The sequence below is a fragment of the Gambusia affinis genome, linkage group LG12 (assembly GCF_019740435.1).
Source record: "Gambusia affinis linkage group LG12, SWU_Gaff_1.0, whole genome shotgun sequence".
NCBI classification, from domain to species: domain Eukaryota; kingdom Metazoa; phylum Chordata; class Actinopteri; order Cyprinodontiformes; family Poeciliidae; genus Gambusia; species Gambusia affinis.
In genome coordinates this window covers 5,998,664-6,022,464 of record NC_057879.1, presented here as the reverse complement: position 1 = coordinate 6,022,464, position 23,801 = coordinate 5,998,664, and the positions used below count along the sequence as shown (strand labels likewise).

At 39.8% G+C, this 23,801-nt stretch overlaps 3 protein-coding genes and 1 long non-coding RNA gene across 9 annotated transcripts in view; 1 reads left to right on the top strand and 3 right to left on the bottom strand.

Annotated features, from left to right (window-relative positions):
• Window positions 1–1,221: 1,221 nt before the first annotated feature.
• LOC122840674 lies at window positions 1,222–9,462 on the bottom strand. Its single transcript, XR_006372269.1, has 3 exons — window positions 9,258–9,462; window positions 8,719–8,790; window positions 1,222–1,308 (listed from the first exon to the last, which is right to left on the bottom strand). It is a non-coding gene; the product is annotated as an uncharacterized LOC122840674 (long non-coding RNA).
• On the top strand, window positions 1,270–11,972 carry LOC122840668 (interleukin-5 receptor subunit alpha-like). Of its 3 annotated transcripts, none has more exons than XM_044133227.1 (10): window positions 1,270–1,358; window positions 1,912–1,994; window positions 2,641–2,678; window positions 2,801–2,943; window positions 3,053–3,228; window positions 6,090–6,217; window positions 7,877–8,018; window positions 8,183–8,288; window positions 8,733–8,814; window positions 10,546–11,971. In XM_044133227.1, exons 2-10 carry the CDS (start codon window positions 1,925–1,927, stop codon window positions 10,630–10,632), a joined length of 972 nt encoding a protein of 323 aa, XP_043989162.1. In that variant the 5' UTR covers window positions 1,270–1,358; window positions 1,912–1,924; the 3' UTR covers window positions 10,633–11,971. The 3 variants fall into 3 exon arrangements, with proteins under 3 accessions (XP_043989162.1, XP_043989161.1, XP_043989163.1); XM_044133226.1 differs by lacking the exon at window positions 1,270–1,358 and adding an exon at window positions 1,405–1,819 and having other exon boundaries at window positions 10,546–11,972; XM_044133228.1 differs by lacking the exon at window positions 1,270–1,358 and adding an exon at window positions 1,406–1,841.
• An 886-nt stretch (window positions 11,973–12,858) lies between these two features.
• LOC122840671 (SH2 domain-containing protein 1A-like) lies at window positions 12,859–22,883 on the bottom strand. 3 transcript variants are annotated; one of them, XM_044133232.1, is made up of 5 exons: window positions 22,749–22,883; window positions 19,604–19,818; window positions 15,529–15,598; window positions 13,241–13,382; window positions 12,859–13,029 (listed from the first exon to the last, which is right to left on the bottom strand). In XM_044133232.1, the coding sequence occupies exons 2-5, from the start codon at window positions 19,753–19,755 to the stop codon at window positions 12,986–12,988; spliced, it is 408 nt and encodes a 135-aa protein (XP_043989167.1). In that variant the 5' UTR covers window positions 19,756–19,818; window positions 22,749–22,883; the 3' UTR covers window positions 12,859–12,985. The 3 variants fall into 3 exon arrangements, with proteins under 3 accessions (XP_043989167.1, XP_043989169.1, XP_043989168.1); XM_044133234.1 differs by having other exon boundaries at window positions 19,613–19,818; XM_044133233.1 differs by having other exon boundaries at window positions 19,604–19,815; window positions 22,749–22,876.
• LOC122840670 (uncharacterized protein CXorf38 homolog) overlaps window positions 22,301–23,801 on the bottom strand; it is a 31,389-nt gene continuing 29,888 nt past the window's right edge. For both annotated transcript variants that reach the window (XM_044133230.1, XM_044133231.1), the window contains exons 7-8: window positions 22,999–23,196; window positions 22,301–22,883 (exon numbers count right to left, since the gene is read on the bottom strand). In XM_044133230.1, coding sequence (XP_043989165.1) covers window positions 22,761–22,883; window positions 22,999–23,196 — 321 coding nt within the window. In that variant the 3' untranslated portion in view covers window positions 22,301–22,760. The remainder of the gene's footprint in view (window positions 22,884–22,998; window positions 23,197–23,801) is intronic.

Below are 23,801 nucleotides of genomic sequence, written 5' to 3'. Positions count from 1 at the left end.
AAGCCTACTGAGAACTATTGCTATTTTTGTTAAAGTCAAAATTAAAATTAGTTTCAGAAACATACACTGGTGCATGTTAATAAATTAAAATATTTTGAAAAATGCAAATGATTCAAGTCTTTTCATTCAAAAAATAATAATCTCAGACTAAAACATTCATCTATATAAATTCAATCAGCATTTACTTAGTTAATTTAGATGATTATGGGTTACAGCTAATAAATCCTCTCCCCATCCAAAAAAATAATTTTTTTTCAGAAAATATAAAAATTTCTCAAGTCCCAAATATAGTCGATTTTGAACATAGAAATGTTACAGCCAACAGAGACCTGTAGAAGACTGCTGACTGGATAGTTGTCCGTCAGAGGGTCACCAAAGGTCAATGGGAGAGATGCTGGTCTGTCCTCAGAGTTCTGTGCAAAAGTGTAACAAAGTGGGAAAGCTAAATGGAGTGTTCCTCGGTATACCGAAGTCACACGTTTCAGATTATGATGGTAAAGTTTTTATTTAATTTCTAAACCAAGGTCAGGCCAGAGGAAGAGTGGATAAGTGGATCCACGTTGCTTGAAGTCCAGCAGTGATTTGAGGAGAAATGAAGCAGAGTTTCCCCCCAGTCCAAAGTCTTACCTCAAAGTTATAGAGCACGCCACGCTTCCCTGTGCTGAAAAGCTTTATGGTGACACAGATTTTATCTTCCAACAAGACTTGGCAACCGTTCGCCAAACACTCAGGTTGATTGACCAGCAAACTGGCCTGACCTGGTTAGAGTCTGTGGGGTTTTGTGAAACAGGAAGATGAGAAAAAGTGGGCTGTTGACCTCCGGGCCACACCGCTGGAGGAGTCCCAACTATGTGCTAAATGCATATACAGTACACCGCATTTTATTAATTTTTTTTAGCCAAAAAATTTTTTTAATATAAAAAAATAAATATAATAAAAATCTATTGCAATACTTACAAAAACAGAATTTTGGGGTTTGATTGTTAATCAAAATACAAACATTTTAAAAAAATGTCTTTACAATATCAGTTGTATTAAATACATTAAAAAAATTCTAATTTATTAAAACTCAAATATGTACATTTTGCTCTTCTAGAGCATTTTCCACGAAATGTTCACATTTCAAGCTGTAAAACTGTGTGCCAGTACTAAGATGTGCGCAGCGTACACAGTGAGCAATGTGACAAAAAAAAAACAAAGTGATGAGGGGAAGAAAAAAGAAAAAGAAAAACTGCTTTTGGTTTCCTGAAGCTTTGTACAGTAGGTGACGTCATGTTTCGTATTTCCCCAAAATCGTCTCGTTGTCTCCTGGCAGAAAGAGAAATGCATTCAGCGGCATCGTAGAGACACAGAAGGAGGTAATGACACTCTATTAACTCTTTATCTAATCGTTTTTCTGTAGCTTAACAGGCAGAAGGCTCTGCTAGAGTTTTCCTACTAAGGTATGAGCTGATATGTACAGTAAGAGGTCACAGCTGTGTCCATTTCTTGAAGTAGCTGTGTGTGTAAACGCAAGTGGAGCCCAGATAACTCTTTGTGTCTCTTAATTGTGCTTGAAAACGGAGTTTCTGAAACCTTGAAGGCATCGTGTAGAGAACCAGTACAGAAACCAGAAAAGCAGTTTCTTTAAATCCGTTTGCGCCCACTCTGAGGTGGCTTACAAGAAGTCAGGCTGTGTATGAGGGAAGCTAAAAAGGGGAAGTCTAAATAGCCAGGAAATTACCCGCAATAAACCCAGTCAGTCGCTTCTTTGCTGCTTGTGGTCCAACGACTCCCCAAAATCTGAGGCTGAAACTCATGTCTGGATGGACATAACCAGGTATTCGCTTACTCACGAAAAGGTAAAAGTGTCTAATATCGATGAGGATTCCTTACATCTGTCGTGTGAATCTGATATCTGTGTTTTGGCAGTTTTGTACCGACTATGAAGCTCTCTCCTGCTCTTCCAGTACTGTGGTACAGCTTTCTCCTGCTGCTGCGGGTCTCACAGAGTGGTGGGTGTCTTCTTACACATTCCAACTTACTCGCAATTATAACTAAATATGCGTGACTATAGGAGGGAATCACAGAATTTTGTTTCCTTTTGACACTCCAAAGAACGAGGATTTAAAGATATAACACAGAGCTGATGAATTCAGAATGGCACATTGAATCAAACTTGCTTCACTGCAAAAAATAAAATAAAAATCTTACCAAATATTTTTGGTCTTGTTTAGAGACCAAAAATTGAATTAAAATATGCACTTAACTCAAGTGCATAGCTTAATACACTTGAATTAAAACAAAACTTAACTTTTCATTAAGATGTAAAAGCTTTTAAGTGAATTATTCCTTTATATTAATTTGAAAAAAAGACAATCATTTCCATTTATAACAAGACATTTTTAAAAGTGACAACCTGCCAGTGGAACTAGAACTTTTTCATCAGTATTAAGGAATTATTGTCTTAAAACAAGCTCCTATATCTTGCTGAAAAGTTGCTTGTAAGTTAGTTTTGTCTCATTTCAAGTGTACCAAGATGTTTCTAGAAACTAGACATGAACCGACATGATGATGAGCTACGTGAACCTCCAGTGAACGTAATGAAGAACGTTCTCGCGCTTGTTCTAAATCTGGATTTATGTTATTTTCTTCTACCAGAGCTCGCGGACTATGATCCAGACGTCGACACCTGTTCTGTAAGAACACCAAAATTTTCTTTCATATTCAAAATCCCCTTGTGGCTTTTAACATGCGACATTTTAGTTTCTAATAACGTTTTAGTTTCTCCTAAATCTCCTCCTCTTCCATTCATTTGCAGGACGAGAAGGATTTAGTCGATGACAGAGAAGAAGAGTTGGAGGGGGCGTCTGTCGTCTGTACGATGTCCCGAGCGAACAAACTCAACTGTTCCTGGTCGCTCCGCGCTCTGGAGACGGGCGCTCAGCTGTCCGTTTCTGTCAGGTAATCCCAGGCACTGTAATCCGCTCCAAACAGAAAACATTAAGACTCCCCTGAACTTAGAAACGCGTGAAACGCGACTGTGAGGCTGTTTTTGTTTGTTTCTTTACAGGCTCTTTGAGAATAAGCGCTTGGTCGATTCTCGGAACCAAAGCTCAGCGAACGCCATTGGCTTCATATCCTGGACAATCGATGGCGGCCAGAATAAGTCTGTAGTCGTCGACTTTGACGTGATCCAGCGTGGCGCCAGGACGCGTTACACCGCCGAGTTCGACGAGGATATATTGAGTAATCTTCAAATTCACACACTGTTCTGACCGAGTACACTGTAAAATTATTTCTTTGACAACAAACAGCACCGTGAAGATCAGGAATCTCAGGCAGGCAGCTCAGGAGTTGAGAGAAAGCGATATATTTGAATATCTAACAGTTCAGTCCTTGAATGGCCCATCTCCATGGAAACTGGTTGACAGAAAGATTGATGCGAGTAAAGATGGGGATGGTGGGGCGTGGCGTAGAGGGTAGCGCGCCCCACGTTTGGAGGCCTTCAGTCCTCGACGCAGCCGTCGCGGGTTCGATTCCCGGACCCGACGACATTTGCCGCATGTCTTCCCCCCTCTCCTTCCCCCTTTCCTGTCAGCCTAATGTAAAAAAAAAAAAGGAACACTAGAGCCCACAAAAAGGACCCCCTGGTGGGGGAAAAAAAAAAAGATGGGGATGGTCCTGGAAGGAAACCTGTTGGATGATCACCTTCCAGCAGGACGACCTTGAGCCCTGTAGCCAGAGCAACAACAGAATAGTTCAAAGCCTATTCACGCCTTGGATTGGCCCAGTCAAAGTCCAGACCAAAATCCAATTGATAGTCTGATAGAAGACTTGAAAATAACCATTTGCACATTCTGTGGGTTCCAATCTGATTGAGCTTGAGGAAATTTTAGAATAAATAATAACAATTTAAAAACATCAGTTTTTAAATGCGTGAAGCAGATGGAGAGATACCTACGGAAGAGAACAGGTGCCACTGACCAAATAAAAAACAAAAACAAATATAAGTTTTTCGCAAAATTCTGACTTTAATCTCAGAATTCTCCCCCCAGTGGCCCCATTCCTCTTCCGTACATCCTTGAAGAGACTTTCTAAACCGTTCATCCTTCACTTTCCGCTTCATAGCTATGCACTACTTTGTGTTGGTCAGTCACATAAGATCCCAATGAAAGACACCAACATTTGTAGTTTCATTGAGGAAAACTTCAACGTCCAAACCTGCTTTTACAAAGTCCTTAAAGTTAGTGCCAGCAGCAGACTCATTCTCCACTTCCTGTCTGTGTCACTCAGCTCTTTTATTGGCAGAGTATTGCAAAGTACTGAAAGCACAGATTTGAATAACCTGAAACAAGATAATAAGATTATGTTGATGAAAATATGATGAGTCCAAATCCATCTGTGTTTGTTTTCTGAGACATAAAAAAAAAACCATTAAGAAAAGCAATCGTAGGACTGATGACAGGGGTTTTAAAAAGGAGAATTTAAAACCCGAATTGAGAATTTTAAGAAAGGAAAGCACCCATCATACCTGAGCCACACCTTTAGTGTCATTAATAACTCCACTTCTGCTAAATTTTTACTCCACACCAGGCGGTAGAGTCCCACAGCTAAAAATAGCACCTCATTGTTTTGTCTAGTTGAAAACATGAGTCGTCTTTCACAGGAAATGATCAGATTAAAGTGTTGACACTGTAACCTGAATAAAACTTGACAGTTTTGGACTGTACCAGGCACTTTATTAACAACCCAGGGCGTAATGTCAGAGATCAGAACTTATTTGGGCTTTAGGAACATAAAAGCTTTCGTCTTGTGACGCCCTGCTGATGGAGCAACACCTTCCTGTTAAAACCTCCAGATTTTGAAGAAGTAGAAAAGCTCTTCCTATGTATGCTTGTCTATGCAAAGGAGTTATTTCTGGTTGGTTCTGCTTCATGTTGACGCAGTTTTATAATTTTTTTTTTGTTATTTCAAAACTTTACTTACTTTGAATATGAAAGCATCTGAGAGCTGCAATGACACATTTTTGTCTGGTCAAAATTATATAGTGGCTGCACAGTGATGCACTGAGATGATAAAAGAGATGTTAAATATGAAAATTTAAGTTCATTTCACTCTTTTTGGCAATAGATTCTCTGATTACTGTTCCCAACTGCAGTCAAAGCCCCATAAACACAAAATACTGCTCAAAAAAGCAAATAAAATCAAAACTAACTGATGAGACTCATTCTAAAGTTGAAGTGGAGCAGTTTTATCCCCAAGCAGATCACAATGACAGCATTTAATCACATTTTAAAAAAATATTAACATGTATTGCTGTATCTATGGTGGGAAAAACAGAGAAAAAAAACACTGATACTTTTTTCCCCCCCATCATCATGGAGAGTTGTTTCTGCGTTAAGTCAAAATACACAACCATAAATATGTTTAATAATTACCCACCCTTCATGATAAAGAAGAATATTAGGTCAATTGGAAAAAAAAAATTGCGAGACCAAAAATTGTTTTTTTCCCCAGTGGCCCTAATGTTCTTCCATACAACGGTCTATGGTCTATTAGGGCCATAAAGAGGAATACATTTCAGCCCCCGAAAATCTCAGGAATCTTCTAGGACAAAAAAAAAAAAAAAAAAAGAAAAACATGAAAACTTGAGTTTCAAAAGACAAAAATGTGCTAGAAAAAAACCTCAAAGTTTTACATTAAACCCAGAAATTTTCTAGAAAAGGTCAGACATTTTCGACTTGCCAAAGTCAAAAACATTTCCAAGTTCCAAAGAAGTTTAACTTTTCAAACTTCCTTGTTTTTTGTCATAGAAAATTACTGAGCTCAATCTCGAAAGCTCTGAGTTTTTTGACACAAATTGTACTCCACTCCCCACCCGCTTTTCCATCTATAATGACCCTCAGACGGCTGGGCAGCTATTAGAAGGGACTGAGTCCCATAAATAAATCAGATTACTGTCATGCAAGTTTGGAGTGAAATGCCTATGTTTGACTGTTCTTTTAAACCCGATTATCTTTTCACATCGTTTTTCTTGGAAACAAATTTCCCGTTTTGAGTCATTTCGGGCTCGACGCTAACGTCTGGTTATTTGGGTTTGGCCGCAGATTTCCCGGATCCTCCTGCAAACGTTGATGCATCGATCCAGGACGGGAACCTTCACGTAAACTGGGATGTGCCAAGCAATAATTTACTATCACATTGTTTTGATTACCAGCTGGACTTCGGCGACCAGGTATGTCTGTCTCAAAGTGTCTACAGAGTGGTATGAAAGAGTGTTTGCCTGCTTTCTAATTGAATATATCTTTTCATGTTTGTCACACTTTGGTGTCTCAGTGTTGATTCTTTCTTTGTGTATTCATTGGTTTTACTGGGTTTTTTTTTTTTTTACTATTTTTGTCACGAAGCATTGTGTGACAGCTGTCTGAAAAAGGTTCTAGATAAATTAAATTTATTTTCTCACTTACCCTCACTGCTCTCTCGGGGTAATTTTGGTTGGCCTGCCTCTCCTGGGAAGCTTCGCCGCGGTCCCATGTTTAGTTACTGTTTTTTTTTTCCCTCATTTGTTCTTGACGTTCTTTCCTCCTCAGCATCATGTGTGGATGTTGAGGATCGCTTGGTGTTCTTCCCTTCATCAGGGAGGTCCTAACTGATGTCTTGGGTGAGAACAGGTGCGGCAGTAATCAGCTGGGTGTGGCTAGAGCAGGGCTTCTCAATTCCAGGCCTCAGGACCCCCTGCTCTGGATGTTTTACATGTGCCTCTATTTCAGAACAGCTGATCCAAATGATTGTATGGCCTTCTTCTGCAGAAGCCTGTTAATCACCCATGGATTCAATCCAGGCGTGTGGCAGCAGGGAAACACCTAAAACATGCAGGGCAGGGGGGGCATGAGGACTGGAATTGAGAAGCACTGGGCTAGAGGCAGTGTGTGTCAGACAAACCACAGTTTAGTTATTGTTTAGCAGCAGGGGGCAATCATTTTTCTCACTGGGCCATGCAGGTTTGGACTATTCTCTCTCTTAAAGGAGAGCTATTATGCAAAATTCACATTTTGCACTTTTTTTTAGCACTTCCACTTCGGTTTCCACCGTTTCTAAAAACAGCCCATGTACTTTAAAAACATGGGCTGTTTTTTTGGCAACAAGTTAAAATTTTTGGGGTCTGGAAAATGAGTAATAATGTAATGCCACAAATCAGCAGTTGCTTCCACTCACGTGGCAACCCTACCCAAGGCCAGCCCATTAACTGACAACCCAAGTTGAGTTTCAGTTTGTTTGGTCAGCTGGTTTTACCGCTGTATGTGTTGTACAACGGCTGCTGGAAAAGGAAAGTGTTGAGTTATTGATTTCACTTCCAGAAACCACTTGCTGCACTCTTGTTGATTGTGCAGGAGGCTCCAGTTCTGCTTTTCAAACGCTACTATACAACTTTCACAGTTGTATAATTGTGCATCCATGTTCACACATGGGCGCAAACGATGAGTTGGTGGGCGTGGCCAGCAGCAGATTCTTTCATTGAAAGGATTTAAAGTGACAAAGACCCTAAAGCTATTCGATCTTAAAGAAACTCAAATTAGGGAGACTAAAATCTTATCCAAGAATGATTTTGTGAAAAAAAAAAATGTAAAGAACATTTTTGTAGCACATTGATTTATCCTAACTCGTTTAAGGAAGTATAATCGGTCATGTTTAATAATTTAAGATCTGCATTCTTTATTTATTGGTGTTTTTCACTGTTTAAATTGGTCTGATGTTGTGCAACAAAGATGGAAAAACATAGGAAATCAGTAAAGGGGGCAAAAACTTTTTCACACCACTGTAAATTGCACACCAGCCACAGTGTAACTCAACCTGAATCAACCACCTGAAACAAAAAATAATCTTTTCAAAACAGGAAAAACCGAGAAAATTTTCAGCTAAGCGGCAATACGTAGAGCCAAATGCTGCCGCTCCCACCTACAGGGTGAGGATGAGGACGAAGATATCGACCAACTGCTTTTGGTGCACCCAGTGGAGCGAGTGGAGCCCCACAGTCAGTAAGTTTTATTTTTTTATTTTCTCAAATTGAACAATCTGACTGTCGATTCATCCCTGTTTTCACTCTGACGACTTCAAGCTGAAGTGCAGCGACGTCTCCAGTGAAATAACTCATCACCGTGTGTGTGTGTGTGTGTGTGTGTGTGTTTGTGTGCATATGCAGCGGTGGAGCAGCCAACGTACAGACTCGATCCTCTCGTAATCGCCTTGATTTCGCTCGGAATCCCCATGATCCTCCTGGCCGTGCTGTTGATATTGCGCCATCAGAGGTAGACCGATGACCCGTTGTAGCCGTTTTTCATCTCCTTGTTGTTCAACTAATTCCGAGCTGACTCATGACTTCTCATAATTATGAAGCAAAAAAAAAAACAGAGGTAGCCTTTAAGTTTGCAGAAGCTGTGAAGTTTCTTTCAAAGAAGAGTAAGAAGGATGTGAGTAATGTCTTTTTAAGTGAGAAAACCACAGGCCAGAGCCTTCACCAGACTGTTTTTTTTCCTCATAAAACGTACGCTTGAGATGTTCAGAAGTAGCCAATAAGAGGAAGGAAGTTAAAGGAGAACGAGTTCATTAAGTAATAAAGAAAGCCTTGGTGTTTTTTTTTTTCTTTCTTCAGCATTAAATGTGTCAGCTTTCCATGTCATAACAAAGTTGGTATAAAGTGACTTTGAAATATGGATTCAAAATCTTCCTAAAGCGTACCTTGTGTCTCTCAGGCTGGTCAAAGTTCTGTTTCCTCCGATTCCTCGTCCCCCCGCCAAGTACAAACATTTCCTGGAAAAGACCGATCCGCTCAATGTAAGCACGTCCTCATACTGACACACTCACACACGCTCATACTTTGCAAAGGTTTTTCACACCTGTGTGAAAAGGTTAAATATTTATTTACTTATTTTTATTTTCACAAAATCAAACTTGAAAATGCTTTTTTTAAAATGAGGATTTTATGTGATAGACAGTAAGGCACCAAAAAAAAAAAAAAAAAAAGTATGATTGTGTTGAGTTAGAAAAAGGAACGTGTGGGGTTGTGTGTGTGTGTTATCAGTTAATTTAGTCCCTTTGTCGTCGTCTGCCCCTTATTAGCTCTAGCTGTCTCTTCTTCTTCCCTTTTTTATGGCGGTTGGCAAAACAACTTTTAGATGCATTACCACCTCCAGCTGTCTCTTGCTCCCCACTGCATCCTTGTCTTTGTCATGTTATTGATTATTTACCGCAGTTCTTGTTCGTGTCTCGTCACTCACCTGTGGTTCCTGGCTTTATGTTCTTGTTGGACTTCATTAAACTTATTTCTCCACCTCATCCTGGGTCCGTCTGCGTCCTTCCTCGTCTTCGCCAACCCATTTCCTGACAGATAGCAGGTCTTCTGAATATTTAACAAAAATAAATTAAACAAACTCTGGCGCGGTTTGAACGCGCCACGGCACTGCTGCCTTCACAGACCGCTACAAAAAGCAGGCAGCGAACTATACCGCAGGGCATTGTGGGTAAATACAACCAAATCAAACGCATTTGTCTAGCGCTATCTGGAGAAATGGTTTGTGGTCTTCAGACAAAACAGAAGACATTCTACAACCACTAAGATGTGACACTATTCTATTTCTGTTTACATTTTCCAAATGAGAAAGTTTGTGTCTTCTTCTGATGTTTTCGTGTCGTCGTGGGTGCAGCGCCACCACAGGCGATGTGGAGAACAGTTTTTCAAAGGTTTTTCACACAATGCAGTGTGAAAGCGAAACGCACCAGAAGAAAAATGTAACTTGTTGTAACTTTGATCCCCAGTCGAACCGAGTCTATCAGGTGTGAAAACACCTAGAAATATAAAGTTGACATAAAGTTCATTTATTTATTTCTAGAATGATAGAAGTATAAAATCACACACATGTACAAGGAATGTAAAAACACACATTTTTGTACCACAATAATCTTGACATTCTCCAAAAGGGGTAGGAAGAAGTAGGAAACTTATGAACTCCTACCCCATAAACCCACACAATAATTTCAGATGGACCCTTCTTATTACGGTAAATCAAATTAAAAATAAAAATGAACATAGGTTATTTAATTTTCCTTCTTTTTTTTTTTACATGTCTAACCATACACATCCATACCCACACACTCAAACACATTAGCCTCAATTTATATATGCACATTTGTGCTAACTCTCACCCATACGTCTATATCTTGTGAAAATTACCTCCTTGTATTTCCTTTTAAATTGTGTTCAAGTTTGACTTTGTTTTCACTTATTTAACTTATTCCAAAGTTTTACAGGAATTTAAATACAACAGCTCTTTCTTATTGTGTGTATACTACAAATCCTTAAGTTATATCCTTAGTTTTATTGCCCTGGACTATATTTAAGCATATCAGAATAAAAGATATCATATCACACGTTTCTGAATTTAATTTGCAAACTATTTTGGGAACCATTTGTGATTTTCCTCCCAGCTCCAAATATGCAGCCCACTTTGTATAAGCATTAGTGTCTTGGTTCTGATGTTTTTCTTCTTCTTCTTCTTGTGTTTGCAGTTCTTCCATCCTGTTCCAACAACTAAGGCCGAGGAAGAAATCACTGAGGTGGAGGACGCAGAGCAGCCGCCTGCAACAACCCATTAAAACAGTTCAGGGAGAAGGCGTGTATTGACTGCCAGTCATTCTGTATCATACTTACATTGATGAGCCAGCACACGTATGTAGAGGGCACATAATGCTGCAGATATATAACAGCTTATGCAGAAACTGTATTTAAATACATTCATAATCCTCTTCTGTGACGCTTGGGCTAAAATCCCGTCAATAATTCAGATTTTTAATTGAATCTGAAAAACGACATGCAAGATTGTGAATTTTGCAGCAAAAAATTAGTTATTTACAGACTGAAATTGTGAAAAGTGAAGATGTTTTAAGACCACTATGAATGAAATTTAAGACCTGCATCTCCAAAGAAATGTACAAAAGGAGACTGAATATTTTATATAATAGCGCTAGGCCTTCTTTTTCTTCTTTTTTTTAGCACATGATGCTTGCAGCCTCTTACGGGTTGGCAACAGAAGTGAGCCAGTGGCAAATATAATCTGGCAAACTGACTTTAATTTACACTTACCAATGGTAGACGCAAGAGAGCTAGCTAACTAGCTATCAATGGTTTATTAGCAGCTAGTTAGCGGAGTCACAGAGTGCAATAAAGAAGTCAAACTTTTGCCTGACAGAAAAGTCTCACTAGAGAAATAAACTACATAGAATATGAGATAAAAGCATCCTTCCACAACAACAGTGTATTTAAGGCCAATGTACATTATTTAAAATGAATTCAAGACATTTTAAGGGTTTAGTTTTAGACGCATGTTTAAATGTTTGACGTAACCAAACCCGTAGAGACGTATCAAACCTGACACTCTTTTAGTAGATTATTCCTCAAGGGGAAAAAAAAAACAAAAACAATTTTAAAGTAACCTGTTGGCTAGAGGTTAATTTTGAAAAACTCCACAAGGAGAAATGACTGAGATGATCTGAAATAAAACAATAAGCTCAGTTAAAACGATCGGGCGCAGTACTTCTGGGTTTGTCTATTACTTTAGAACATTGTAATTTAAACCCTTGTCAACACACAGAGGCCACCGGTACACAAGCAATTTGTGAAACATGGTGGAGGACTTTTTTGTAGTTCAGTGGAGGTTTTACGTCTTTTACCGAGAAGCCAACAGAGAAGGGCTGCGATGGCAAAATAAACTGGAACTAAATACTGACCTGGAGTTGTACAAACTCTGTTACATATCGGATATTGTTTGTTTGCACATGTTTTGAGTGTTTTGTCGTTCGATTTTTGCACGTGTGTTCTAAGCTGAGATTGTTCCAGTGTTTATTCTGATGTTCTGCAAAACTTGAACTCCTCACAATGTTCAATAAAACAGAAAAGGCTTTATTTAAAAAATATTACACTATTCTTTTTGAAAAGCTATTAATGTAAATAAGCTCTTAAGCAGTGGTGTCCAAAACGTTTACACAGGGGGCCAAAATCAACAAACTGAAAGTGGTGTGGGGTAACACTTTTTTCTTTTTTTTTTCTATTAACGGCACAACATTTTATTGCAAATTCTTCACCCCAAATTTGAACCATTTGGAGACTTCTGACATGTTTATGCTTCTGGAAAATAAAATGTCTCGAGGGACTTTACAAAGAAAAAAACAAAAGGGAAAAAGTCCGGTGAAATTCTTTACTGAATTAAATGCCTGTTGCATGCAGCAAAAGCTAAAAGTTTAGGTGACAAATTCAACACCTTGATAATTAATTTGTTCATATAACAAAAAGGAAGTAAATAAAACCACACATGCCCTGCAAACGAGCAATCCAATGCAAAAGCTTCAAAATCTTTTTTTTGTTGTTTTGTTTTACCTGATACCACAAGCGAATGGAGGCTTGTGGTGCAAAAACGAACAATTAAAACTCTTGCGGTGAAACAGCTTGTCCCGCAGCTCGCACGCGCGCGTGCACCCGCCGTGCGCTCCTCCGCTTCCTTCACTGCTGTAGCCTTTCTGATGCCTTCAGATAAGATGGAGGAGAGTGAACCGCAGACATAAAGAGGTTCAAAACAGAGCCATTAGCTAAAGCACACAGGAAATCCCTTTGCTGTGAAATCTGAAGAAAAGCGTCGGGGATGCGAGCCGAAGCCGCCTCGCGCAGACAGGCAGCGATGGAGCTCAGATAAAGAACGCAGGTCTGCAGAGAGGAAACCACAGGAGATCAGACAAAAGGATTACGCCCCGTAATTACGCTGCATTAATTCAAGGCAGAAACAACTTCACCACACACACCAGCAAAAAAACATACACTCTTCAGAGATCTTCCCAGAACTTTTACATTTATTTCAAAATGTATATCAGAAAATACAAAAATAAATATGGAAAGGTTTCAGCTGAAGCAACAGATGGAAGAAGATGATCCGAGAGCGGTCGGCGTGGCGACGGGGTCTCACTGGCCAGACTGGCCGCCGTTCATCTCCATGTAGACGAGTCCTGCGGTGAAGGAAATGGTGGAAGAGATCAGGAGGACGTGAGGCAGATGCTATCTCTTCTTCTCTTGTAAATCAAAACCATTAGAAATCTCTGACTCATATCGATCATGCATGGGAGTCAGTCTGCACCAACAATAGCATGCAGTAGTGAGTGGAGGTGGGTTTTTTTTTTGTTTTTTTTTTTTTGCTTTTAAATCTGTTTAGCTTCGCACCTTGAATCCAGTTGCTCGGTACCGTCGCTCGTTCCAGAGGAAGGATGAGGGGAGCTACGCCTTGATGGGAGGTCGGGTGGCTTCTGTAGTGATCGATCAGCGACTCAATAGTCCCAAACCTCAGCAGTCTTCCTCTTGTATCCTGTTAAACACGCACACACACACACACACACACGCACACACACACACACACACACATATTCAAACTGTTGTGAAAATCTTTTTGGTTCCCTTTCAGACTTGTCGTGTTTTTTTTTTTTTTGTCGCACTTAATTTGAATGTTTCAAATCCTCAAACACATCCGGGCCAGACTGCAGTGAAAAAACACAAAATCTTACCAAGAAATTTTTGTTGTGCAAATATCTGAGGACACATTAAATGTGACTAAACTAACTAACAAGGAACTTTTCAGCGATAAATAGCTTTTTCATAAGTCAGTAATTCCTTAATAGTGATGAAAAAGTACTACTTCCTCTGGCACTTATAACAAAACATTTTTCCCATGTTAAGTGTAATTATCTGCCAGTGAAACTGGAACTTTTTGGATATAAAATATTATGGGATCATTTACTTTAAAAACTCCTATCTTGCTAAGAAGCTACTTGTAAGTTGGCTTTGTCTTAATTCAAGTATAATAAAGACATTTGAGTCTATACCAACAGTCCTTGGTGAGATTTTGTGTGTTTGCTGTGTATTTCTATACATCCACCCAGATCAGTGCTACATATGAAGGTTGGTTGAACAAATCCCGCCTGACAACATGAAGTAGGCTAAAAGATCTCAAGAAGCAACACCTCATGCCACAATCTGAAGGAGATTCAGACTGAGGGACAAAGTCACTGAAATCTATCGGTACAGAAAGACTGATAGATGACATTTCTAAGGATTTGGAGAAGCTTCCCAGGAGTGGCCAGACTATCAAAATGACTCCAAACGAGCATCAACAACTCATCCGGGAAAACACAAAACGACCAAGAAGAGAAACTATGTGTGAAGCTATGTGCATCCTGTTGAATCTGGTGTGAAACCAGATGCAACAGGTTTCACAGCAATCATCTATGTTCCCAATCATGTGGGAACACAGATGATTGCTGAGTTCCCAGAAGCCTTTGTGTTACTTATGCAGAATGTTCAGTTTGTATCTTTAAAGGTGCAGCATTATGTGTTTTCCAGCCACATACTGACATTTTATACCACAATCAACTATGTTACCTTCAGTTGTCAATAGAAAGGAGTATATATCAAATATGACAAAAGAAATTTGACTTTGTTTTTTAACGTCTTGAAATTGGGGCTCTGTCTCTTTAAGAAGCTCCTGCTTTTTCTGAAACTCCGCCTTCAGGAAGTCATCACAATCTAGCGCCACTTTTAACCCTTTAACAACGTTTTTACCAGCGTTGCACCGAAGCATAGCTCCTTTAATGAGCTCAGCCGTTGTGCAGCTCCACCAGGTGTTTGCTAATTGCTGCTGGCTAGTCTGGGGGAGCTGAGAGGGGAAGTCACTGCTTTCTGTGAAGCGGAAGCTTGTAAACTTGGACACTGCGTCTCAAAGTTGGCGCACGGTCCACCCAGGCGTTTTGCACAGCTGACTGGTTGCCATGGAGATAAAAGGATTTCTCAAACATGCATGAAAGGAGTGTTTTTGATGATCATTACATCATCATGTAGATCTCAATAAAAGTCAATTTTATACTGGTCCTTTAAACCCAATCTCCCTGGGATTACACAGCAGGACAATGACCCAAAGCACACCGGCAGTGGATCAAAGCACAGACTTTATGAAGAATTTGGAGTGGTCTAGTCAAAGTAAGGACTTTAATCTTGAGTTAAATGCAGCACCATGAGCATACACAGGTCAAAATTCCTCCACAGCGACGTAAATAACTCGTCTCCAGTTATCACACAGGCTTGATGGCGGCCGTTGCCAAGGGTTACCCTTCCACATAAGGTCGGATTAATTTGGCAAATACCTTAAATTGAATAAGATATGCTGGTCTCAAAGACTAAGCCATGCAAGTCTAAGTGCAACACAGCCGGTACAGTGAAACTGTGAATGGCTCATTAAATCAGTTCTGGTTCCATTTTATTTATGGAAGTTAATTTTCTGTGATTTTATTTTTTGAACAAAAAAACCCAGAAGAAATCTTTAGAGAAACAAGCTGTCTTTTCTTTCTTTCTTTTTTTTTTTTTAGCAGCGTTTGTGTACATCAGTGGAAACAGCGACTGACTTCCTGGTCGGTGTTTCAGAGTCTGTACATGTGTCACCTGCTCCTCTGATCTTCACCCACCTGGAGGTACCAGCCGCCGCCGCCGCCGCCGTCGCGCTCCAGCCTGTAGGTGTGTACGAAGGGCGCCTTCCTGTGAAACAGAAACTGCTTTCAGACCACTTCTGCGAAACCGAAATAAGAAAACGTCTGAAACTAGCACGTTATCTGGATCTGAGGCCGACGGTGACTCACTGATGTTCGGAGCACACTCACTGTGAAAACAGACATCAGTCGCTCTGCTCAGCCCTGTCGCGTTCGCCTGAAACATTCTCTTTTTACCGCAATATTTTTTAATTTTAATCAGTGCTTTCAACACTTTTTTTTGGGGGGGGGGGTTGAGGGGGTTTCAGTTTCTTTTTGTCTTTTTGTGTGGTCGATTTCTTCAGAAACGAGACCTGGCTGCAGCTCCTAAATGAGCAGATTCACATACGTTAACATTATTTTAATTTCTACTTAATCTCTGTGATTTGACTGTGAATATTTTCCTAGTGTAGAAAACAATCGTTTTTCTTTAGGGTTTTATTGGGATTCTGCGAAGAGCCAGGCAATGAGTCGGAAAAAACAAACAAGCAAACAAAACAGTTTCTGGTTCCTGGTCCGACCCGTGAACACCCATTAGAGGCGGGACGGACTGAACGCTGATTAAACTCGACAGTCAGAAATCAGTGGGTTGGTTCTGCAGGTTTGACCAAGGCAAAAGATTTGACCAAAATTAGTTTAGACCAAAAAAAACAAAAAAAAAAACGTAGGCCATTGTTTTAGGAAAGTGGCGACGTATTTATTTGTTTGAGGTGAGAAAGATTTTTAGACAGACGTCCTCTGTGTCTCTGGTGGAGTTCCTCATATTATCGATAACGGTGAGCTTTGAGGACATCGAGCGCCATTCAGCCTCTTTGGAGGGTTTTATATGGACGGCATCCATCTCATCGTTTAGCGTGAGCAGAGATAAAACGTCTCAAAACGCCCTGAAGCTCATAGAGCTTCACCTTATCGACCGATGAGATGCTCTCGGTTCGTCGCTCAAAAGTGTTTCAGATCCAGATCATTAGAAGCGAATTATGTCCGATTTGGTTCTGTTTTTGTTTTTTTGTCCGGTTTGGTGCTGACATTTCTCATCAGGAAGTATCTTCTGACCCGAAATAGTTAATAGTACAACTTGTGTTAAATTTAAACTTTGATTCTAGTAATAACTCTGGGGGATTTTTTTCATAAATCCCCGAGTGACGCGTCGTCGCCTAAGACAGAAACGAGTGCTGAGAAATAAACTAACGGAGAGTCTTTTTGAAGCGTAACATTGTGATTTAAAACATGGCTAATCTGTGATACACCAGTCTAAGTGATTTAGTGATATTTGCATAAAGGAGCAGCGGCATGTGATTTGAAACTGGAGTCATTTATTGCTCACATTTTCTGAACATTGATTTTTTTTTTTTGTTCGTCTAGAAACGTATTCAGAATGTTTTTCCCTTTACACGAGTATTTGCTCGTCCAGATTTTTTTCCTCTTTTCAGTTTTTGTCAAATTTAAATGTTGAAGACAAGTAAAGACATCTGATGCAAAGAGCAGTTTTAGAGTACTGATTTCAAATGTGAATGAAAAGAAGCCATGGAAACCAGCCTGGCCTCAGATAAAGCAGTAACTGAGGAAAACCACGTCGATGTCGAGTCAAGAAATCGCAAACGGGACGTGCGTGGCGCACACTGACACGTGTCTAAAAACGCAACACCTCCCGAAAGAAATCCAAGAACAGACGAAAACCAAACTCACTACCACCTATCGGTCGGGGAAAGGTCAAAAGGTCATTTCTAAGCGTTTGGTTCTTCAGTAAACCACAGTGAGAGACGGCATCCACAAGAAAGAACCGGGAACGTCGAGGAAGTGGTTGACCTGCCGGCGTGACTTCAACGGAGGGTTGATGATTCAACCAGGGGCATCTGAATCGCTGCAGAGCTCTCCTGGCCTGGTTATATTTCATGATTTGAAAACAACAAAGAGAAGTTCAAGGCCATAAAGGACGCAAAAACCCGTTTCACAGCGGCTAGTAAACATCTCCATGCATCCCAGGATCTTTTTTTTTCTTTTTCTTTTGGAAAAGTATCCAGCAAACTAACAAACGTGAAACTTTTGATGCGAAATTAGCACAACATCTAAGAAAAATCACATTTTTACCAACAATCAAACATGGTGGCGGCAGTATCATGCTCTGTGGACGGATTTACGTCATCAGGAACAATCGAGAGTTATGCAGCAGGGCAAAGAGCAAAAATACGCAAAAAGGATCTCCTGGAGAGGCCTTGTTGTGACATGTGCACATGTTGTTTGTCGCATGTGGTTTCACAGCTCTCTGCTCTGTTTTCATTTTTTCCCTCTCTCGGCGGGTCTAGCTTTTCGTTTTTCCCATCTTCGTTGAGACTGAAGTAAACCAAAGACACGTCACGAAGGGAACGTGATAAATCCACAGACAATAGTTTTGATTGCCATACGGCCGGATGGGCGCACTACAATTAATACTACTACTACTACTACTAATAATAATAATAATAATAATAATAATAATAATAATAATAAAAATACAACATTCTGCAAAACATTTAGACAAAATTCCTCCATGTCGACATTCATAACCAAGAAGCACAACAAACAATCAGCCTTAGAGGCTGATTACTTATTACTTTTGTATTTTTTTTTAGGTAGTATATTGGAATCTGTTTAAAGAGCTGAAAGATTTACAGTCAATTCACCAAAATTATTCAGGATACTTTAGATGTGAAATTAGACAGATTTGGATTTCAAACTTCCGTACTTTCAACCAAAACAGTAATGAGTCTTTTTGTATTTTTTACAAGTATACTTTTTAATTCTACATTGAAAATGATTTTAATGATCATTGGAAAGATGTTTTTTTTTTGGCATCAAAACTTTCAAACGCTTTCTCATGAGTCGTAATCTCTGCGGGGACTTTGAGAGTTTATCTGATTCCCTCCGCAGATACGGAACAAGATTGAAGTCGAGATTGTGTCTGGGTGGCTCCGAGACGTAAAAATTACTGCCAGCCAGAAGAAAACATGTCGCTAAAAAAAAAAAAAAAAAAAAAAGATGATCTTAAACCTAAATCTGATAGAGATATGAATCAATTTTGGGGGCTTAAGTGTAAGTTGGATGTTAAAATAAAGTAAAAAAAAAAAAAAAAAAAAAGGAAGAAATATGTTTATGCTGCTTTTTGTTTTTTGGCAGTGCAGCTGAAGAGATTTTATTTTTTATTATAATATTAGTCAGAGACTCGCCCATTTCTTTTCACAGCTCCGTTGTTGGGGACGTTCCGGTCATGCTACTTATAATTACACATAAAAAGCCTCATTTTACTTTAAAGCGCTTCACGTCGACACACCCGCAGACCATGAGCCAGGAAGGTCTCGTCAGAGGAATTTGATATGACTAAATTTAAAAAAAACACGAAGCCTGATGTATTAATAAAAAAAGGACTTAGATTTTTTGTTGTTGTTGTTGTTGTTGTGCCGCCTGTTCTCAGAGAGTTTTGCTGCCACTGTTACATAACCTCTAAAAATATTCTCAGCGCTTCCAGTTACAGAAAACTGAGCCGTTCTTAAGTAACGAAGCAGCGTGGCAGAGACGGTGCTGTCATAGACAAAAAATGAAAACGGCGAGATCACGGCTGGCGAGAAGGCTTTCGTTGGCCGTCAGTCATTTCTGCCTGCATCCTGGGAACTTTTGTTGTTCCGTTCCTTATGTTTATTTCTCGAGTCTGGGCGCCAAGCTGCGAAGCGTGAGCTTCCACGGACACACGTTTCATTTCTGCTAAGCATCTTGTATCGGAAACATGCGAGAAAACTGTTGAAATCGAGGAACGGCAAAAAAAAAAAAAAGAAAAAGAAAAAAAGAAAAAAGCCGTGAAGGCAGAGTCTTAAGCTGCATCTGTGGAACCAACAGAGAAAACGCTGCCAAGAGCAAAACGCCAGGCAAAAATCATCAAAAGTCTGTCTGGTTTGTACATTTAGATCAAAACCAATAAAAGAAACAAAAAAAAAAAAACACCCCTCCAACATTGTAAGGTGAAAAGTGAAAAGTGAGACGTCACCTCACGCACAGACAGTAGGCCCCGGGCACCGTCTCGCTGTCCCTCAGCATAAAGCTGCCGTCGCGTCCGAACTTCTCCAGCAGCTTCTCGGTGACTTTGCTCCCGATACGGCCGTAGTAGATGGAGCGAACGGCGGCGCCCTCCGTCTCCATGGCGCCCTCAGAGCCAGGTGCCCATCTGCCGCGCTCTCTGCAGGTGGAGGTGAAGGCACTCTGCTGCACAACCAGAGAGAGAGAGAGAGAGAGAGAGACTGATAGTGTGCGAAAGGTTATAGAGGCAGGAAAAGCTTTTCTGGTTTTCACACTTTTCTGTCATGCAGACACAAAACTGCAGCATGCATGTGATGATTTTTTTTTTTTTTTATATAACCACAATAAGGAGTTCACGGGGTGGAGCAGAAAAACAATTACTCTCGTTTTTGTTTTTGCTTTTTCTCTTTTGGAGGCTTAAGTGACTCTTTTGTAAAAAAAAAGAAAAAAAAGAAAAAAAAAAAACTTAATCATTCTATCAAATTTAATTGATTTAAAAAAAGAATTTTTTTTACCCAATCTGTCTTTGATTTGTGTTTTAAACATGTGGATAAAACGCGATGATTTAGCGGCATGTTTTATGTGCATCTCAGACAGAGAGGAGAGGATTCAGGCGAACAGAACGAGACACCGAAGCGGACAAACAACCAGCAACCCCCACGCTCCACCCAACGCCCGCGGCTTCACAACATCAATAGTAACTGTGGTTTCATTTGAACGCCTCAGGCCTGCTCACACGCTTTAAAGTTAAAAAACAAAACAACTTTTCACCTGAAAAAAGGTCGGCCCTCTGAGGCACGACAAACAGCAACAACAGGATGGAACGGAGTATAAAGATCGATCTAGAATCGGTCCGAACCATAAAATCCACTTCCATGTCGTTGCGTTTGTAACCAATAATAAAGAAATCAAAAAAACTCAAAACTCAAAATGAAGCATTAAATTTAGAGTCGTGCCAAAGTGAACTCGCACCGGTTGAAACGGACGTTTGCTACCATGTAACATGATGACAGCAGGACTGTGTCTGGAAAGAAACTCACACCGATTCAGTTCAGATAAAAAAAAAAAAACACAAAAAAACAAAACAAAGTGTGTTAAAAGTATTCTAGTTTTCACACTTTTTATCTCATGGTTTGTTGAAGCTCTTTTTTTTCTCCTTTCCTGTGTTTTCAGTTTTTTATAGTCTTTGGTCGGAGTTTGACAGCCAACACACATCTTGACCTCACCAAAGGCTTCTCCAAAATCCATCACTATTTTTTGTATTCTGAAACCTTTAGTTCTTCATTCCAAAAATATGAATTATCCTCCAACAAAGACAAAGTTGACAAGTTGTTGTTTTTTTTTCCTTGTTTTTTTCCCCCCACTTTGAAAGCATGCTTTGACTCGCCATGATGCTGAAGGATGAAATCTTTTTCCAGAGGACATCTGAACCGTTTTGGTCAAAACTGGCTGATATTCTGAGCTTTTTATGATTTATGATTGCTTCACAAAAACCCTAATTCTATCTGAGTAAAAAAAAACAAAAACCCAGAGCACAACGCTCTGGGATTGTGCTCTTGTGTATTGGGTTCTTTTTATAAGGTGCCGTGTCATTTTGCTGTGTAACTTCACATATTCTACATTGATCAAAAGTTCCTCCGTCTCTCAGGAACCTGGATGAAGAAATTTTGCGGCATAAATACGAACTGTAGGTCTGCAACTAGAGATTATTAGCGTGGTAGCACTTTATTTGACGGGAATGCGCATAAGACTGACATGACACTGTCATGAACACGAAGGAGACTTTATGAATGTTGCCATGAAGTGTCATTCCATAAATAAAGACAAATAATGACTTTAAAAGTTGCACTGAAAGTCCGTTAGAAGTGATAACTTTTGTATTAAAGTGTCATTATTCACAAAAGAATGCAAAGTTGGCACTTTTAATGGACTTTTAATGCAACTTTACAATAAAAGTGTCATTATTTACCAAATGAAGCTTCATAGATATTCATAAAGACTCGCTCATGTTGGTGTTTCGTCACGTCAACCTTCTGAAGATGTCATGTCACGACATCTTCAACAAGCTCCCATCTTAATACTGGCTGCACGTTTGACTACTCTTCTTGGTAGGAACTCCAATTATATCATGAATAAAAAAATGTAAAAAATAAAAATTTAACCTGACCCAACCCAAGCCCATCAGCATCGTCTCCAATCTGACCAAAACTAATTAACTGTATTTATAGACGCGGGCCTGAAGTAAACCTGACATATTATTTAAATTAATCTATTTCCACGTTTGTTTTTAGGCTGTGATTCGTGTAACTTGTCCTGTTTTTTAGTTTTTCTTTGACGTCTTCCTGCTCCATCTCCTGAGATGTGTGATTGGTCAGAGCAGTGGCTGTGCAGCACTTGTTACAGCCTAATAAACTTCTCAACCTTTATTTCTTTTCTCCTCTACTTAAGACTACAAATAGATTAACACAAGTTTACATTGTGCGCTCTGTCAATGAACCAGCCGCAGAGGCCCGATCCGACCACAAAGCAATTCATTTTGGCCTGAATTTCGGTTCAGGTTCAGACCATGAATATAAATATATATATACCCTGATTTAAGGTTTTTCCCAACAGGATCAGGTTTATTGCCGAGAACCACGACCACAGCGAAGAAACAACGGACCAAACATTTCATTTTTCTACGTTTTATTTGAACCTGAATGTTGGATTTTGACCTTGTTTGAACACTCAAAGCTGTGAATCAAATCACTGCTAAAACCACAGACATAAATGTCGTAATGGAGGATTATTGTAGTTAAAGATGGAGAAAAACTATAAACTAATAAACTAATAGCCTTCTCCAACATAAAACATATATAAAAAAAGCCCTTTAAGTCAAGCCCCATTTGATATTAAAACAGTAAATTATATAAAGAAACAAAAACGTTATCTTTGGATATTTTTGCTAGCTGTACAAACAGACCATTGATATTATTGGTAGCTAAAGTTCTTTCTTAAAAAAAGAATGTTACATTTAGAATTTGCCCCCCGTTTTAATAAGTGCATACAGTCGAAACAATAAACTATGTACTCCAACTTGTTCATAGCAATAAGTCCACATAGAGTGTAAAACATACTCTGGTTCTCTTTTAACCCTCTTCTCCTCCTTTAGCCTCCAGAGAGTCGATAGCTTGAAGCTCGGAGGAGAACTCCTCTCCTAGATCTTTGTTTGCCTGGAGGAAGCCCCGCAGCCGTTTCAGCTGCTCCGCGTCCTGAGGAGCAGACAGAGAGTCGGGGGGGAAACGTGTGTCACGCGTTCGTTACGTCTTGTTCAAAAACAACAACAAAAAAAAGAGAGAAAAAACAGATGGTTTTTGTTCCGCCTACATGCGCCTTTGCGTCCTCGTCTTCCTCGTTGGCAGCATGCAGCATCTCCCGCAGCATCTCCCGCAGCAGCTCGGCTTCCCACCGGCTGACCGACTCGGCGCCGGACTCTGGCGAGTCAGGGTCCGAGTCGGCTGACGGGCCAGCGGAGTCCAGTCGGTCGACACCAAACACACGTATCGAAAGATCTACGGTCAGCATCTGGATCACAAAATATATAAATATATATATAGTGTTGTGAAAACTGGCATAGAGTGGTGAGATTTTCCAGGTTAACGCAGAAAACAGATCACACAAACCCGAGACACATAAGTAATCTTGTATCTTGATTTATCGATGATTATGCAAAGAGTTGATGTAATAAAAAGCAGATCAAGAAATGAATAACGTGATGAATAAAATGGTGGATAGCATTAAACGCAGACGATTATTAAAAGAAGTTGCGTTTGAAGAATAAAATCAGAAAGGCGATTATGTTTGATGATTTACGAGGATCGTACCGCATATGTAGAATTGTAACTGAAGCAATCATTCATTGTGTGAAGCATCGTGATATGTGATTCTCAGACTGTGTTAGCGGTCAGGGCCAGTCGAGGGTCTGAGCTGAGCGGGAAGGCAGGGGAACTCAAAACAGGAACTGGAATGTTTTCTCCGAACCAAATGGTCAGTGGACTTTTTTTATTTTATTTTTTTAGAGAAGTTACAAACTGCAGCTTTCTTGGAAACACAACAATCGCTAAATTGCGTTTTCCTGACATTTTCAACAGTTTGGCGCACGTTTGCGATGGCAGCGCAACTGTAAAGGT